Source organism: Tenrec ecaudatus, chromosome 10, assembly GCF_050624435.1.
Source record: "Tenrec ecaudatus isolate mTenEca1 chromosome 10, mTenEca1.hap1, whole genome shotgun sequence".
Classification (NCBI taxonomy): domain Eukaryota; kingdom Metazoa; phylum Chordata; class Mammalia; order Afrosoricida; family Tenrecidae; genus Tenrec; species Tenrec ecaudatus.
The window spans coordinates 31,788,535-31,805,056 of record NC_134539.1 but is presented as its reverse complement, the minus strand read 5'-3'; the positions used below and the strand labels follow the sequence as shown (position 1 = coordinate 31,805,056).

Here is a 16,522-nt window from a genome sequence, read left to right as displayed (position 1 = left end):
GAGCCACGCTGGCTCATTCTCCCACCCTAAGTCTGAAAGCCAGGGAGACCCACTCCTTGAGGTCTCCCTCCTGACTCTATGATTACTGTCCAGGTTCCCAAAGCTGACATGCTGGCCCAGGCCGAGAAATGGCCAATGACTGGGGGACTGGGACTCCATTTAGAGCCCTCCCCAAGCTCCGTGACAAAATCCTGTCTTATTTTGTATTTAGTTGGTGGCTCAAGTAAAAGGAGTATTTTGTCTGACAGGTGATGCCCAGAGGAAATTCTGTTCTTTGAAAGAAGATTCCCCAAAGGGAGCCAGGTAAATGAGGAAGGGAGCAGAGTTCCCTTGGAAGGTGATGGATAGATGTGATGACCTGAAATTTCCTACCACACAGTGAAAAATGAAATATTAAAAACCAGCCATGGCTCTCAGTCATGACTGGAGGCACTGTAAATTGGAACGATCCTTTGGGAAAGCAGTTCAGCCATATGTATCAAGAATCTTTCTAAAAGGCTCATGCCTTTGATTTAGTCCTCCTGTTTTATTCAGGGAGTGACCCTAAGTGCACATACTTGTGTAGATGGGTTTCAGTAGAAGTACTGATTATAGTGAAAAATTACACACTTGAGTGTCCAAAGTAAGTGAATGGTTAAAAATGTTACTGTACGTTTTTTCAGTGGATTACTGTGCACGCTAAATTGATGGTTCTTATACTGACTTAAAAGCAGACAGAATTGGAGATACAGCTGTGCCACCACCCTGGACCTTAAATGTCACGCTATGCAAATACACTAGTTGGTATACTGCTTACAGGGTGTTTTTTTTTAATTAAATTCTAGTTAGTTTGAATTACAGAGGACGAATATGTGATAAGGACACTCGCGTCTAAGGGTAGGCCTGTAGCCAGGCCTCCAAAGGGTTCCAGAAACCTAATGAGTGTTCTTTACATCTCTTCTTTGCTTCTTTCTGCCTATCACCTTTATTCTTATCCCCTTCCTAACAGTTTTCTCTGCTACCCAAGCCACAGCCTTGAACTTTACAGTCTCTTTGTATTCCAGCTCCCAATTCTAGAGGAGATTCTAATGGGATCCACCTAGCCCAAACATGCATCCACAGGAATGGGACCGCATGAAACCACCATGGTTGCTGGAAGCCCAAGGCTGTAGCCATAAGGATGGGAGCAGCAGGAGCTCCCAGAGCTGGGCAGCCCTAGCGTTGCCACTGAGAAATAGTCAAAGGTTCCAAAGCAGCACACGAGAAAGGTAGGAAAGGCTATCTCGAAGTGACATTTTAGCATATATATATATATATATATATATACACATATATACATATATATAACAGTATAATAGGAAAACCTTTTAAACTTGCCATAGCTGCCTTTTTATAGGCCTGAGGTCATCAACAGCTGTACTCTCCATTTCTGTTCGTTCTCCCATTGGCAGCTCACATGATTTGGTGGTAGTGTTCACGTTGTTGTTTTGTGTGTGTTTGTGTGAAATTAATTGCATCTGAAGAATTGTTTAGAGAGTCTTGATTAAACCAACTTGAGTCCCCAAACTCAAGCCCTAACATGAAGATCCATTCCACCTCTTTTGTTGGCAGAACTCATCTTGTGGTGTGGGTGTGGAGAGTGCTTTCCTCCACTGCATTCTGCTACCGGCACCTAGTCTGGAGCTGGAACAAGGATGAGCATTGAATACATGCATGGATGTTATTTTAATTGAGGCTTCTTTTAGGGAAAAAGATAATTGGGAAGATTTAGACTGAGGAGAGAGCTTCTTGAGCTAGCCAGGATTCTCTATCCTCTATCCCATTTCCCAAATTCAGACTATACAACCTCGCTCTCCATGTTTACTTTACTGTTCATAAGAAGCACTAACATTTAGGGAGACTGTCTCCCATATAGTCCTGAGTCTCCTCCAGTTCCCCCCGCCCAATATCTTATCCCTTTCCAAGACTTTTGCCCTTCCCTATAAGTGGGACTTCTAGGTGTCTTCACATGCTCCAACAGCGTAAAAGACCTGGCAAAGAGCAGGGCACCAGATGCAGTTCATGGAGGAATCCTAGAAGAGAGTTGAACAACAAGAAGGGGAGCTACCCAAAAAGGAGACTCAGGAAATTACCTGTGTGCAGTGTGACTTCAGGTCATGCCATAGCATAAGAACTGTCATTGACTCAATAGTTCTTGTGTTGAGATGTGGGAGCAAAGACAGGTGGGAATATCCCAGAGGCTGAATGAGCAACCATCTGCAGAAAGAACAATCTGACTAAAGCCAATGTTGCCATCGAGTGTTACTGGACAGGAAGTAAATTCTCTGCACAGCCCAGGGCAATCGCTAAGGACACAGAGTTGTCTTTGCTAGACTTGCCTCCAAACGTGTCTCTCCCTCACAGGAGAGCTGTCTGGGGGAGTAGAGTAGGACCTGAATAGCCAGACTACACACCCAGGTAGTTTCAGACCTCTTGAAAAGCTGTGACAAGAAGAGTTGATCTTTATAATTCTGGTCGAGAATAACCTGGGCCCAGGTCTCCCCTGATTGTTTACTTTCTTATCAGCAATGTCCTCCTGCTTGGCTCACTCAGTTCCTGCTGTAGGTATGTTCTGCTTCCGGCTATCACCCAGAGAAAGTCAATCAAGTACAGTCATGACTTTATTCCAAAATTTCCCAACTCAGAGATGTCCTCTGACCCCCCAACTTCTTCCTAAAACTAGAGGAAAATTCATATGTGTACTTTGGAGAAAGGTTAGATAAGGTGGATATGAAAAAAAAAATTTCAAGGTTGATATGAATAATTTACCTCTTAATACTTCACTCTATATCCGTTTCAATTCCAGTTTTCCTAAGAATTTGGGGCTTGGTGGTGAGAACAGAAATATCTTTCCCTGTGGGAAGCGTGATAAAATGTTTCTATCCCGAATCATCCATATTCAGTCCACAAGATAGAGGAGTGGTTTGGGAGTGGTGGGGTGTTTTTTTTTCAGCACCGGGGACAGCACCATTCGTCCTTACTACTGGATTGGGAAAAATGAGGTTTGTAGCTGGGAGTCCAGGCTGATTGCTTCCCATTCCTTGGCAACCACCAGCACCCCTCTTTTCCTTGGCTCCTTCCCCACATAGCATCCATTCTCTTCCTTTGCCAAATTATTCTTGATAAAAGGGCCAGTGGCCCTCTTTATGACAGTGAAATTTTAGGCTTTTAGTAATGAATTTCAACTTCCCGTCCAACTTTTCACCTCCATGGTTATCCATCAATCTTCACCTTCCTTTTATCTCAGTGTGAAGCTTCCTCCTCTGGTCCATGGTTCTAGTGCCATCTCCTGTTCACTCTTTAGAAACCATGCCTTAGCCGGCATCCTCTCTTTACCCAACTTCCTTACCCTCAGTGTAGGAGACTGTCAGATGATCCCTGGTTCTGAAGAGAGTCTTTAACTGTTACACTGCCTCTATCACTCATTGAGGCCATCTATGACCATTATTTCTAAATATTGTCTTTACCCAATGGACCTATTATTTGACACTGTTGATTCCTTCCATCTTGAAAACCTATTTGAGTGGCTTCTTTTTGTTTGTTTTGGTTTTTGAGTGGCTTCTTGTAGCCCATTTTTATCCTCCTATCCAGTCTCCTTCCATTTATTTCCTAAAGTTGGATATTCCCCAGGGCTCTATCCTTGGTTCTTGACTTTTTTCATTTTGCTGGTTCTAAGATAGTTTGTTTTCCACATTGACTCCAATGAATTCCCAAACTTCAAACCCTACTTACTAGTTTTATCCTTGGTATGTAAACACAAACAAACAAAAAACACTTTAAACTCAACATGTTCCAAACTGAACTCACTGGGTTTCCCCTGATAATGTAGTTGTGTCTTTTCTGGTATTGTCTTAATAATTAGCATCTCTTTCCTAATTATCCCAGACATACAAAACAGGAAATGTCTAGACTCTTACATTTTATCTCTCTAAAAACAAAAAACCTAAACTAAGCTCACTGTCATGAGTCAATTCCAACTTATAGTAACCCTATAAGACAGGATAGAACTCCATTTATGGGTTTCCAAAATGAACTCTTTACAGGAGAAGAAAGCTTCGTCTTTCTCCAGCAGAGTGGTGGACTTGAACTGCTGGCCTTGACAAAGGGCTACCCTTTTTTTTCCTATTAAGGAGGCAGCACAGCAGCTTTATTGAGCAGTGAAGTCAGGATACACTGAGGACAGCCCCCCTCCCCCACAGGTCTACGCTACTGAAAGGGTGAACTTAATGAAGCCGACTCCCATTTATCTTCTCTCTAAAGGTTGCCGATTCTGCTCTCTTCACATCCTCCTTTCTGTTTCTTAGCTTCTGCTTTGGCCAGACCCCTGCTATCTCTTGCTGGCACTGTCCCGGCGGTTTACTGATTGTCTTGCCTCGAGCCTCATTCCCTTCCTTCTCGGCCCCCACATGGCTATCAGGGGGTCAAGCTCCATGTCAGATTTGACCATGTTGCTTCCCTAAGACGTCACTGGCTCCCTGTCAGCTGAATAAAGAACACCTGAATAAAGGCCTACCTGCCTCCATGGCCTTGAGTCCTCCTGACTCCATCCAATTTCTTTCCTGCCACCTCCCATCCTACCTTCTAGCCTCCAGCTATGCGGACCGTCAACTGTTCCTTCAATGTGCTGTGCTCCGAGCTTTTGCTCGTGCTTCTCGGATGTCCTTTCTCCCTTCCTCTGAAACCCACCACTGAATTCATATCTTGAGTTTCCTCAGAGGGAGGTCTCCTCTGGGAAGTTTTCTCTGACCACCACCCACTTTGTCATGTTTCCTCTCCTTTTCTATGGCTTTTAGGCCATAGAAAATCACTGGAATCATCATCACTGGAAGCTCCTTAGGGATAACCTACTTTCTATTCATTGTGAGCCCCAGCACTAGCATTGTTAAATGAATGAGGGAATTGTAGCACCACTGAAGGAGGAGAGATAGGAGACAGGATGCCTCCTGACCCGTCCCCTCCTGACCCTATGCAGTCAGAGCAGCAGCTGTGAGCCAATGAGCCTCTACAGCACGCTCTAGTTGCCAGCTGAGCTTGAGAATTCATGGCAGTGGCTTCACAGAACTCACAGACTGTACTTGTGATTACCGAGTTTATTAAAGGAGCTAACAGCTTAGAAATGCTCAGGATACAATTATGTGAATGGGACAGCCTGTTATCAGCTGTGCCCACTCTCTCTAGTCTCTTGACTCATAGTCACATCAACCATTGGCCTCTGCTCTGCTAATATAGTGTTACAAAGCACTTTGAGGGCTGCCAATAAATGCCCAAAGGACATGCTACTCTACTATGAGGCTCAGTCCTATGCCACTCAGCTCCTTGGGTCAGCACACCCAGCTCCCCTAATTAAGTGCCCCAATTAAGGCTACAAGCCAGCCTTAAGGTGCTCAGCTTCGCTTTCTCGGTGGGCTGGGAAGTCCACCATTCTGTCTCACTGAGTTGTCTCATGAAACTAGGACCCTAAGCCTCCACACCAAGGAACCAAATCCCATGAGGTGTAGGTAAGCAGCCTCAGCAACTCCTCTCTTTCGTCACTGTAAATATAGCACACAACTTTTGCCAACTCAACTTCCTAAAGTTATACAACATATTGACAGCAATTAAAATAACCAATTGCTCAAGTCTTATCCTTAATCAATACAACATTTCCAGCACTGAAAACCTCCATTTCCCTCTCCCTCCTGCCCCTCTAGTAGCCTCTTCTTGTCTTTTTACGTAAGTGTGGTCATACCCTTTGGGGATTGGCATATATGAATACAATGTCTTCACATTCTGTCCATACTCTAGTATATGTCAAAGCTTCATTTCTCCTGCTGGTTGAGGAGTATTCCTCTGTGCGTATGGACCACATTGGATTCATCTACTCATCTGTTGGTGGGCATCTCGCTTAGTTCCACATTTGGGCTATTGTAAATAGTGCTGCAAGGAACATGATTACGCAAGTCTCCTTTGAGTCTTTGTTTTCCAGTATGTGGATAGATCCCTAGGAGTGGAATTGCTGGGCAGTCTTGTGAATAGCTGTTATCACCTGTCTTCCTGAGGGTGTGACAAGGAGGATGGGATTGTGTCTTCCTTTAGTCAGCGCATCCCTTAAGCACTGGCAGTGAGGCCAGCACAACTAGGCATATAAAAACCAAAACCTCACTGCCATTGAGTTAACGCCAAGTGATAGCAACCCTATAGGAAAAGACAGAACTGCCCCCAGGGAGTTTCTATGACTGTGACTTTTTATGGGAGTTGAAAGCCCCATCCATCTATCTCCCTCAGAATGGCTAGTGGTTTTGAGCTGCTGATCTTACGGTTAGCAACCCAACGCATAACCACGCCACCAAGGCTCCTTTGGGCCATATGGTCTGCTTAATTATAATTAGGGAGGTGTGGTGGTGGTGATCATTTTAATGTGGAGAGGCAATTGCGTTGTCTCCAGGGTACTAGCGGAAATCAGATGAGCTGTGGATCTAAAACATACATTAGGAATTACAGAGCCCCAAGTCCTTTTCTCCTACCAGAAAAGATTGTCAAGCTCTCTAGACCCTCTCCCCTCTTAAAACCTCTGGGCATGAGCTTCAATTATGCCTTGCTTATCTGCATCCGCCTGTAGGGTTGATATGCATTGGAATTGACACACTGGCAGTGGGTTTGGCTTTAAAATCTGTAGAGAAGTAAAAGAAAGGGGTTAGTATGTAAACTGATGCTTGGCCCTGCAGGGGCTCAATAGCCTCCCAGAGGATCTCTCTCTGGTCCAAGTCCTCGACCTTCAAACTCCATCACTGAACTTGGATAAAATACTTCTCCTCTGGGTCTAGGTTTCCTTAGTTTTCAAAAGAATAAGTTGAAAAGTTGACATTTGGTCAATAACCCAAATCCACTGCCCTTACTTTTCAAAAAAACCAAATCCAGTGCCATCGGGTCCATCCCAACTCATAGCATCCCTGTAGACCAGCGGTTCTCGACCTGTGGGTCTCCACCCCTTTGGGGGTCAAATGACCCTTTCGCAGGGGTCGCCTGATACATAACAGTAGCAAAATGAGTGAAGTAGCAACAAAAATAATGTTATGGTTGGGTGGGGGGGGTCACCACCACGTGAGGAACTGTATGAAAGGGCTGCAGCATTAGGAAGGTTGAGAAGTGCTGCCCTAGAAGGTTTCCGTGGCTATGGATCTTCACAGGAGCAGATAACCTCCTCTCTCTCTCTCTGTCTCTGTCTCTCTCTCTCTCTCTCTCTCTCTCTCTCTCTCTCTCTCTCTCTCTCACACACACACTCTCTCTCTCTCTCTCTCTCTCTCTCTCTCTCTCTCTCTCTCTCTCTCTCTCTCTCTCTCTCTCTCTCAGCAGCTGGTTGTTAGCAGCCCAGCACCTACCTGACAGCACCGCCAGGGCTCATTAGAGACCTAGAGATACCCAGAATCTCATTATACTATTCTATTTCAGATGAGTTTAGTAACATCTTTAATAAACAACATTTTTCAAAAGCTGGATTGAATTGAATTCATGGATCTTAACCTTTTTCTTTTTTGTTTTAAGCATCAGAGAGAGCCCTTTCTCCAACCAAAATCTTGTAGGAAGCCGGTGCATAAATTAATTAAAACGTGGATCTGGTCTGGTTGCAGGGAAGCCTCATTCAGTAGTTTCCTCCTCCTCACTCAGCCCCACCCAAGGCACAGGGCTCCAGTAACACAGTTGAAAGAAAACCACTGAGCCAGGCGAACTCCAAGCATTCTTCTGGCACTTTCTTCTTCTTCTAGATGTATTGGCTTTGTGCTGGCCATTAGCCTATATAACCTGTCCTAGAAACAGCGAGACCAGGCTATTAATCATTCTCAGCAGTCTTTGGAGGATTTGTTTGAACGGTTGCAGAGACGTAGGTGCTGTTAGAGATGCATTTCAATGTCTGTCTCTGCTGAGTGTTTATTAATAATCTTGCTAATCCTCACTCTAGTTCCAGATCTGGCTAACGCCTGTCAGATGTCCTTGGGGGGTATTTTCAATTCTCCCTGATTTCATGGAGCCAGACGCTTCCTTCTGCCTGAATTCCTTTCTGATACTTATATTCATAAATATTTCACATTTAATCTCCCCTCTTACATTGCCATGTGATGGTCATGGTGCACCGGCTGCTGTTCTCTGGGAAAGACAAACAGGAAACCTGACTAGTATGCATTGGCCTGAGGTTCAAGTGCTGTGCTGCTGAGCCTTTTCTAAGCTGAGTCTCCCTGACCCCTCCGAGTCCACCATGTTTAAGGGCACAGGAGGAAGATCCAGGCTCTGTCCTCCAAAACTCACAGAATTATTGTCGAGAGTCCACCGGGGCCTTGTGTTCTGACGGCCTGATGGCCCACAGACCAGGATTTTACTCTTGAGCATTCGGAACAGCATGATGTTTACAGGTCACCAAGAGCCCTCAAACCCCCAGACCTCACACCCGACCAGTCCTGGGGCATTCTAACTACCACTAGGTCTGTTCTCTGCATTCCCAGAGGCAGATCCAGCAGCAGGCTTGGATCCCCTCTGCAATTCTCAGACCGTAGCCCTGCCACCCTGCCTTCTGTTAGAATGCAAAGACCCTTAGTACGGCAATGCACAGTAGTGGGGGTCATCCACTTCTCAGGAGAATGTGGATGACTCTGGCCCTTTTCAGCTGGGGGTGAGAGTGGCCTAGTACCCTGACTGTTGGGGCGGAGATGTAGGATATTGAGAGGTAGGGGTGGTGAAGTTAGGCTAGGGTCCTGGGCAGCACGGGGCTTTGACCCAAATGAAGGGATGTGAGTACCATAGGTAGGAAGGTGGTGAGGGAGACAGAGAAGGCTGCAGACTCTGGACAATACATCAATACATAGCCTCCTTCCTGGGTCATTTCTGGAGATTCGAGCCTCATATTGGCCACTCTGGGCAGCACAGGACTGTCTATCCCCTTATACGCCATTATGTGTCCTCTCACTACCACCCAGCAGGCTCTTCCAGGATCCCTTCTAGGGTTCACATGTGAAATGGGGAACCTTCATTAGAATACATTTCTGTCCAATGGCTGCAACCTGTCATCCGGTCACTCAGTCCTCTGGATCCTGGAGAACCCAGTGTGGTCTGAGAAGGCCTGGCTCAAAGAGCACCTTCTCTGTCCTCAATCCAGTTGGTCTATCAACCAGTGGGAGCCTAGAAAGACCATTCCACAGGAAGGACTGAGGCTCAGAGCCACTGATAGGAGCTTTGGGTCAAAGGAGAAAGTCCTGTGGAAAGCTTTCTGAGGGAGGTTGGATCACACAGAACTTGGAAGAGCCACCCTGCTGAGTGTAAGTGGGGCTGAGGCCCTCGACTGTTCTACCTAGCTCAGAATCTTCCATCACAGATGGGTCTGAGCCCCTCCCCCAGGGACAAAATACCTCCCGAAGCCCAGAGAAATGGTGGCAAAATTCAGGGTTGGAACAAGTCCTGTGTTCAATTTCTAACTACTCCTTGTCTTTCTGCTTTCTCCCCAATAGGACCCAACCGCCGCCTCCATCTCAGACGGAGACTGTGACGCCCGGGAGGGTGAGTCAGTAGCCATGAATTACAAACCATCCCCGCTCCAAGTGAAGCTGGGTGAGTGTGTCCGGGGGTGAGGGAGACATGGGGAGTGGACAAGTCACACTCGACTGGCTCTGCAGTGAGGTACCACAGAGGCACCAACTGGGTTAGATGATTCCAAGACTCAAGTCACTATGCTTGCCAGGCGCCTGAATCTCCTGTAAAGCAAAGAGGGCAATGCCAGTCCCCTGGAAGATGGCATTGCTGTGGCCCAAAAGGCTCTAGGTAGTTCAAGAAAGACCAGCATGGAGCCCAGAGGCTTGGAAGTAGCATCAAACATTGGGTCTGGCTAATAGGAAGTTGCCTTCAATGCGGGGTTGTCAACTGATCTGAAAGACAGAAAGGAATGAAGGTTCCCAAGGCTTGCAGCTGAGCCCTTCTCTCCAATCCAACCTCAGTTCACCAGGCAATTGCAGGGTCTGGTGGCCCCTGATTAAGGGGTTTTCTCTGAGCATCTTATCACCTCCCCCGCTTTCCAGGTCAACTTTCCCTGAGATCTGCTCTCTCGTCCACTCTGCACTCAGTGGACACCGAGGTCCACTCATTTGCCATCACCTGGCTGCCAGGCATGCCCTGTAGCTGCAGCTGCTGCGTCCTGTTGCTGCCCCTTCCAGTGTCAGCAGGCCGAGAATTTCTGCCTTCTTGCCAATGGTTGCATAGTAGTTCCTCGTTTGGTTTTGCCTGTTTTTTCACTCATTCAAAAACCACAGCATACTTTGAAAATAACTCCCCCCATCCCCTTCCATTGCATTAACACCAAAGTGCCTCAGGAAAATTCAAAACCTGGTTCCAGTTTCATTAAGGGGAGGAAACAAAAAACAAAACACCACCACCACCACCAAGAACTTTAAGGCATATTGCACCCCCTAGAGGCTTAGAGTAGTAATGCCAGATGCCGCTTTTTGCTGCCTACTTCGGTGAACCTTAACAAGTAAAGAGTTAGGGACAGGCAAAGGCAGGGAGGTGAGCGAGCGGCTCAGAGGCATGGGAGTAAGAGGAAATGCCAGGGTGAGTCACAGTAGCTGAAACTCGTAGCTATTTTATGAAACAGTGTTCCTGTAGCATCCCATTCCCCCACCAGCCCCGTTGCCTCCATCTGGGCTTTCCTTGAGGTGTAGAAGAGGGCAGAAGGTTCTAGAACCTGAGCACCCACTGCTGGGAACAGAGGCTGAGAACAAGGAAAGGAGGCCAGTACCCTCCCCCCCACCCCAAATTTTCCCATAAGACCACTCACTCAGTGCCAGGATGGCCAGTGGGTCAATGATATCCTGATAGAATTGTAACAGCATCATTCAGCCCTCCGACCCCTACCCCAGGCCCCTGCCTCGCTAGTTCCCTTCAGTCAGTTCCACTCCACTGCCAAACATCCTGAGTTTATAACCAGACTGAGTCTCCTGCTGCGTAGCCTAGGACCTGACACATGATTAGTAACACACAGTATTTGTTGGATGAAAACTCACTACCATCAAATCAATCCTGACTCATAGCAACCCTGTAGGACAACGTTGAAGTCCCCCTGTGGGTTTCTGAGACTATAAATCTTTATGGGAGTAGAAAGCCTCATCTTTCCCTAGAGGAGCAGCTGTTGGTTTTGAACTACCACCCTTGAGCCTAATACTCCAACACTATGCCACCAGGGTACCCATATGGAATGAATAAGTGTTTGAGTAAATGGATCCTACTTTCCCAACCTGATCCCCTCTCACTATTCAGCCTTCTGTTCCATCCACACTTAGTGTGTTAAGTCTGGGTAGACTAGAGAAACAAATTCATAAACATGCATATGTGTATAAGAGTTTTATATAAAGGGTAATTTTACATTAAGGAAGCATCCCTACCCAGTCCAGTCCAAGCCCATATGTCCCATATTAGCCCATATGTATATTAGCCCTTATGTCCCATACCAATCTATAAAGTCCTCTTCAGACTCACGAGATACATGCAACAATGCCTAGTGCAGGACGATCACAGGCCAGTGGGTAGAAAGTCTTTGGATCCAGGGGCATTGTAAGCATCTCAGCTCTGGTAGGGGTCTCCACGTGGCTTCTCCAGGTCCCAGGGCATGGGGTCTATCAGCGTAGTGCCGTGTGTCCCAGAATTCTCAGGAGAAGGTCATGCCCATACAGAGGCCTCATTGGTTATGACCCACTTGACAGACTAGACTCCACCCCTTCATTCTTAATCCTCTCAAATTCCAAACTGACACCAGATTATGTAACTACCACATAGTATGGTGACTTCTAAATTCACATTTGTCCAGGCGCTCCCTTCTTCCTGAGAATGCCCTCCTGTCTCCCACGTACTGAGTCCCTCTCAGAAAGCCTTCCCTGACAGTCAAATCCCTCTGTGGTCACACAGAGCACACACTCCTGCTCCAGTGGGAGCTGCAGCTCCTGGCAGGACAAGGGTCAGGGATTCAGGGTCAAATACAGTCTTCATGGGACAGTAGGGGTTTACCCCTATCAGAAGGGAGAGTATTCCTGGTAACAGGACATAGCTTCCTTCCCATGTATCCCTGCAGAGAAACAGCGGGAGCTGGCTCGGAAGGGCTCCTTGAAGAACAGCAACATGGGTAGCCCCATCAACCAGCAACCGAAGAAGAACAATGTCATGGCCCGGACCAGGTAGCAGCCCCCTCCACTTCACCTGGACCCTGTCAGTCTGATGGCCTGAGCTTCCTGTCTTCCCTGCTTCTTTAGGCCCAGCCTCTCTCCTAAAGGAGAGACAGACACAGCAGGCTCCAAATTGGTGGGAGTGGGGTGGAGGACACAGCAGGATGGAACCCAGCCCAGTCCCCCCCCAGGGTTGTGTGCTCCAGCTGCCACTCCAACATCCAGAATTCTCCCCCAGGCTGGTCGTCCCCAACAAAGGCTACTCCTCGCTTGACCAGAGCCCAGATGAAAAGCCACTGGTCGCCCTGGACACGGACAGGTATTATACGTGGGGGTGGGGGGGCACTGGGTGCAGTGCTGTGTGAGCTGTACTCAGACAGCCAGGGGCTCTGCAAGGGTGAATCCCCCAGGGAGTGGGGTTTCCCAGGGGATGTGGGAAGCAAGGAAGAGAAAGGGGCTGACCAGTAAGTACACTGCTGGCAGTCCTGGGAGGATTGCTCTAAAGGCTGGGCCTGCACTGGCCTTGCCGTGTCTCTGAGCAGCAGGAAGGAGTTACCCGAAACCCGAGGGCCCCTGTAAGGCAGGTGCACACCTGCGCACAGCCAGCCTGGGAGCTGGAGCTGGAAGTGGAAGGCTCTGCAGCTGGCTTGAGAGGGGTGAGGGGTGGTGATTTGTTTTAAAAGGTGAAACGGGGAACCCGGGCATCTCCATCCACTCAGGGAAAGCAACGTGTGGGTTTGGAGGGACCCTGGCTGCGAGGCACATCGGCACCACACGCACATTTTTATTCAGGCCATGCCGTTTGCTCTGCTCTGGGCTAGTGGGGAGCGGCGGGGGCGGCGGGGGGAGGGGGGCGGTAGTTCCTGCAGGGATTTGTCTCATCGTCTTCCTCTCTGCCCTCCTTCCTCCAGTGATGACGACTTTGACATGTCCAGATACTCTTCCTCGGGCTACTCCTCCGCTGAGGTGAGCCCTACACTCCTCCCCCACCTGCCCGCTCCACCCAGGAGGACCTCCACCAAAGAGAAGGGGTGGGGCGACGGCACAGTGGCCCTGGGACATGGATGGAATGGGAGGGGGGCGCTGAAAAAAGATCCTTAGGACTGGCCTGCAATGCTGGAGGCCAGAAAGCGGGGAGAATAGGAGCCTGTCTGACCTACAGGCCGGAGGAGGTTGGCACAGGGCGGGACGAGGCAGAACCGGAGGTGAGAAGCTGACTTTGGCAGGGAATCGAAAGGGGGGGGGGCTGGGGGATGGAAGTGGGGCTGCCCTCAGGAATCTGTGCAGGTGAGGAAGAGAGGCCGAGCTGAGCTGAGCAGGAAGAAGCCCGGGAGTGGGGAGGGGCCGGGCCTGCTAGGGTCCTTCTCCATCCCCCCCACCTCGCTGGAGCCTAACCTCCTCCAACCCCCCTTTGTCTACAGCAGATCAACCAGGATTTGAACATCCAGCTGCTGAAGGACGGCTACCGATTAGACGAGATCCCAGACGATGAGGACCTGGACCTCATACCCCCAAAGTCCGTGAACCCCACCTGCATGTGCTGCCAGGCCACGTCCTCCACCGCCTGCCACATTCAGTAGCGGGTGGTCGCGGCGGCCACCGGGCCAGGGCAGAAAGGCCAGGCCGGGCGGGCAGGGGCCGACCCCTCCCCAGCTCGCCGCCTGCCCCGACCCAGCGCCCAGCCAGCCGCAACCTCGTAACAGTCATTGCTTCCTCCTATGGTAGGACGTGTACCTCTGTGTGTTCATGGAGCGGGAGAACCAAAACCGGGTCCCTCTCCACCCCAGGGCCCAGGAGAGCTGGGGGCCCTGCCTGGCGCCCCGCCCCTCAAAGCCACAGTATGGAGGAGTGGGCGGCAAGGAGGCCAACAGCAGACAGTGGGGAAGGAGTCACAAAGCCAGGGGTGTGGCCCCCACCCCACCCCCATCCCGAAGCCATGAACCCCCTGCCCCAGCCTGTCAAACTCGGAGGAGGGAGGAAGGTCCTGGCTGTGGGGACCGGCCCAGCACCTCAGAGTCCCCTTCACGTGCCCCTGACGCCCCACCTACCTATTTGCATCCCCATATCCAGATGGGAAGCCTGGCAAAGCTGCCCAGAGGGATCTTACCCCCCTCCCCATCTCCCCCATCAAACATCACAGGAGCCTTTGCTCCCTTTTGCCCCATTCACCTCTTTGGGTGGTAGGGGGAGGGCAAGGGGACGCCAAGTCCCGCTTTGGGGTGATATGATCGGTCCTCACTGGACCCTAACCAAAGCCTCGCCCTCGTCAGGTTTCTAGTCACTGGTCTGTCGCCAACTGGAAGGGGAGGAAGTTAAAGCTGGCCTCACAAGCCCCTTCTCGCCCACCCCGCCCTCACCCACACCCTCCTTACTCCCAGCCCGAACCAGCAGCGGGCTGGACTAGTGGCTGCCTGTGCTTGGGAGGGAGCTCCTGGCCGAAACGGGGGCTGTGTGTCTGTTCTTGGGGTCGGGACATGGCGTGAGTCCAGTTCTGTCATAGGTGTGAGTGCCCGCGGGGGTGGGGTGGGGGCGTGTCTGTGTGGTCTGTTAACTGTGCAAGCGGCTGCCGACCTTCAGCGACCTTCCGACCTTCCGGTGGGGCAGAATTCTGACCCGGCAGGCCTTTGTGCATAGGCGCGTCTGTGCGGGAGTTCCCTGTGTGGCTGTCATCTCGCTCTGTGTGTGTGTGTGTGTGTGTGTGTGTGTGTGTGTGTGTGTGTGTGTGTGTAAAGGGGAGGGGCAGGATCAGGGTGTCTGTGTGTGTGGATGGCGATGTTGGTGGCGTGTAGGGAATGTCTGGGGGTCAGCGCGTGTCCTGCCGCTGCTGCCCCTGCGCCTGGTTGGTCGGGAGGGTCAGGGAAAGGGAAAGCAAGGCTGAGGAAGAAGAGAAAGGAGAGGATGGCTGGGCAGTAAGGACTTGCCCCATGGGAAGGAGGTTGAAAGCACAGTCTAAGGGTGCTCAGGCCCATGTTCCCCAAGCCCCCACCCCAGGCCATGATATACACTCCCCCTTACTCCATGCTGACACCCCCACATCAGGCATATCCATTCTGCCCTGCAAGCACCAATGAGCCCCACCCACAGACCCCTCGGGATGCCGGAGTAGAGGGCAGTGAGAGGAAGTGAGGGGGCTGCCTAAAGAAAGGCACCGCCTCTCCCTGTGCCACACCCAGGGGTTGCCAACTCTCCACCACCCCTCCCTCCCCCTCTCTGACCTCCTCCAGTGCAGAGATCCTAGTGGGACACTGAGTGAATGCCAAAGGGAGGTAAGGGCCAGAAAGGCTCCTGCAGGGCCCACCACCTGCCCTCCATCTCTGAGCATCGCCCCTGCCCAGTCAGCATCCCCTAGCCCCATCCTCCGGGCCCCAGAGCCAGGCTTCCCACACCCGCCACCAGGACCAGGCCCCTTGACTCACCCTCTCAAGCATGGGTTCCACCTCTCTTTGGGACGCAGTCCCTCCTGAGCTCACTTAGATTGCTGCCTTTGCTGCTCACTTGCTGTGGGACTTGGCCCAGAGGAACCAGGGAAACTCCTCCCCGCAGGACATACTAGACCCCTGGGGTGGCAGTGTATAAGGGGTAGGGAAAGGAAGGATGCTGGCAGCATGCAGCTTCGGGGTCTAGGGAGAGTGCATGGTTCCCTGCTTCCGTGTCTGGGAGGCTGGAGGGGAAGACTCAAGGCCTTAGCTTGCCCCCTGCCCCCTGCCCCCTTGTAGATACTGCCTTAACACCCCTTCTACTCTCAGCTGCCACCCAGCCAGGTCTCTCTGTGCTCACTAATTGATTTTCAGGAAGGTGTGTGAAAGACATAAACCGTGTATCATATTTTTTTTAACATTTCCATCGCAGTATTGACCATCATCCTTGGTTGTGTATCGTGTAACACAAATAATATTAAAAGCCTCAAACAAGCTAGCCTCAGCTCCCTACCTGGGGTACCAACAAGGGCAAGTGGGCTGCGGGGATGGCGGGGGAGAAGGGGGAGAGAGACTGCATAGCTCGCTCTTCCTCCACCCAGGGATTGCCAGGCCAGGCCTGGCCACTGACCTGCTGACCCTGGCAGTCACTTGGCCCCTCTGAACTTCTGCTTCCTCTTCTAGACCCTCATCCAGGGGCCCTCTGAACATTTGGAAATGAGTCTGTTTTGAAGGCAGGAAGGGATTGGGAGAGTAGAGGGAATTGGTGCTAAGCCAGGTGATATCATAATGGGCGGTGCCCATCCTGGAGGGGGAGGGAGACTGTGGAAAAGATAACCTAAAGGATTCCCCACAGGAGGGGGTCATAGAGGCCAGGGACATATGCCCAGCTGGAGGGGTGGGCTGCCTAGGGTAGGG

General features: G+C 50.3%; 1 protein-coding gene across 6 annotated transcripts in view; it reads left to right on the top strand.

Moving 5' to 3' along the window:
• FAM219A (family with sequence similarity 219 member A) overlaps nucleotides 1–16,099 on the top strand; it is a 49,796-nt gene extending 33,697 nt beyond the window's left edge. For 2 of the 6 annotated variants that reach the window (XM_075560056.1, XM_075560054.1), the window contains exons 2-6: nucleotides 9,492–9,591; nucleotides 12,098–12,200; nucleotides 12,427–12,507; nucleotides 13,100–13,154; nucleotides 13,610–16,099. In XM_075560056.1, coding sequence (XP_075416171.1) covers nucleotides 9,492–9,591; nucleotides 12,098–12,200; nucleotides 12,427–12,507; nucleotides 13,100–13,154; nucleotides 13,610–13,768 — 498 coding nt within the window. In that variant the 3' untranslated portion in view covers nucleotides 13,769–16,099. The remainder of the gene's footprint in view (nucleotides 1–9,491; nucleotides 9,592–12,097; nucleotides 12,201–12,426; nucleotides 12,508–13,099; nucleotides 13,155–13,609) is intronic. The other 4 variants (XM_075560059.1, XM_075560057.1, XM_075560055.1 and 1 more) reach the window with 3 other exon arrangements.
• The last annotated feature ends 423 nt before the right edge of the window (nucleotides 16,100–16,522 follow it).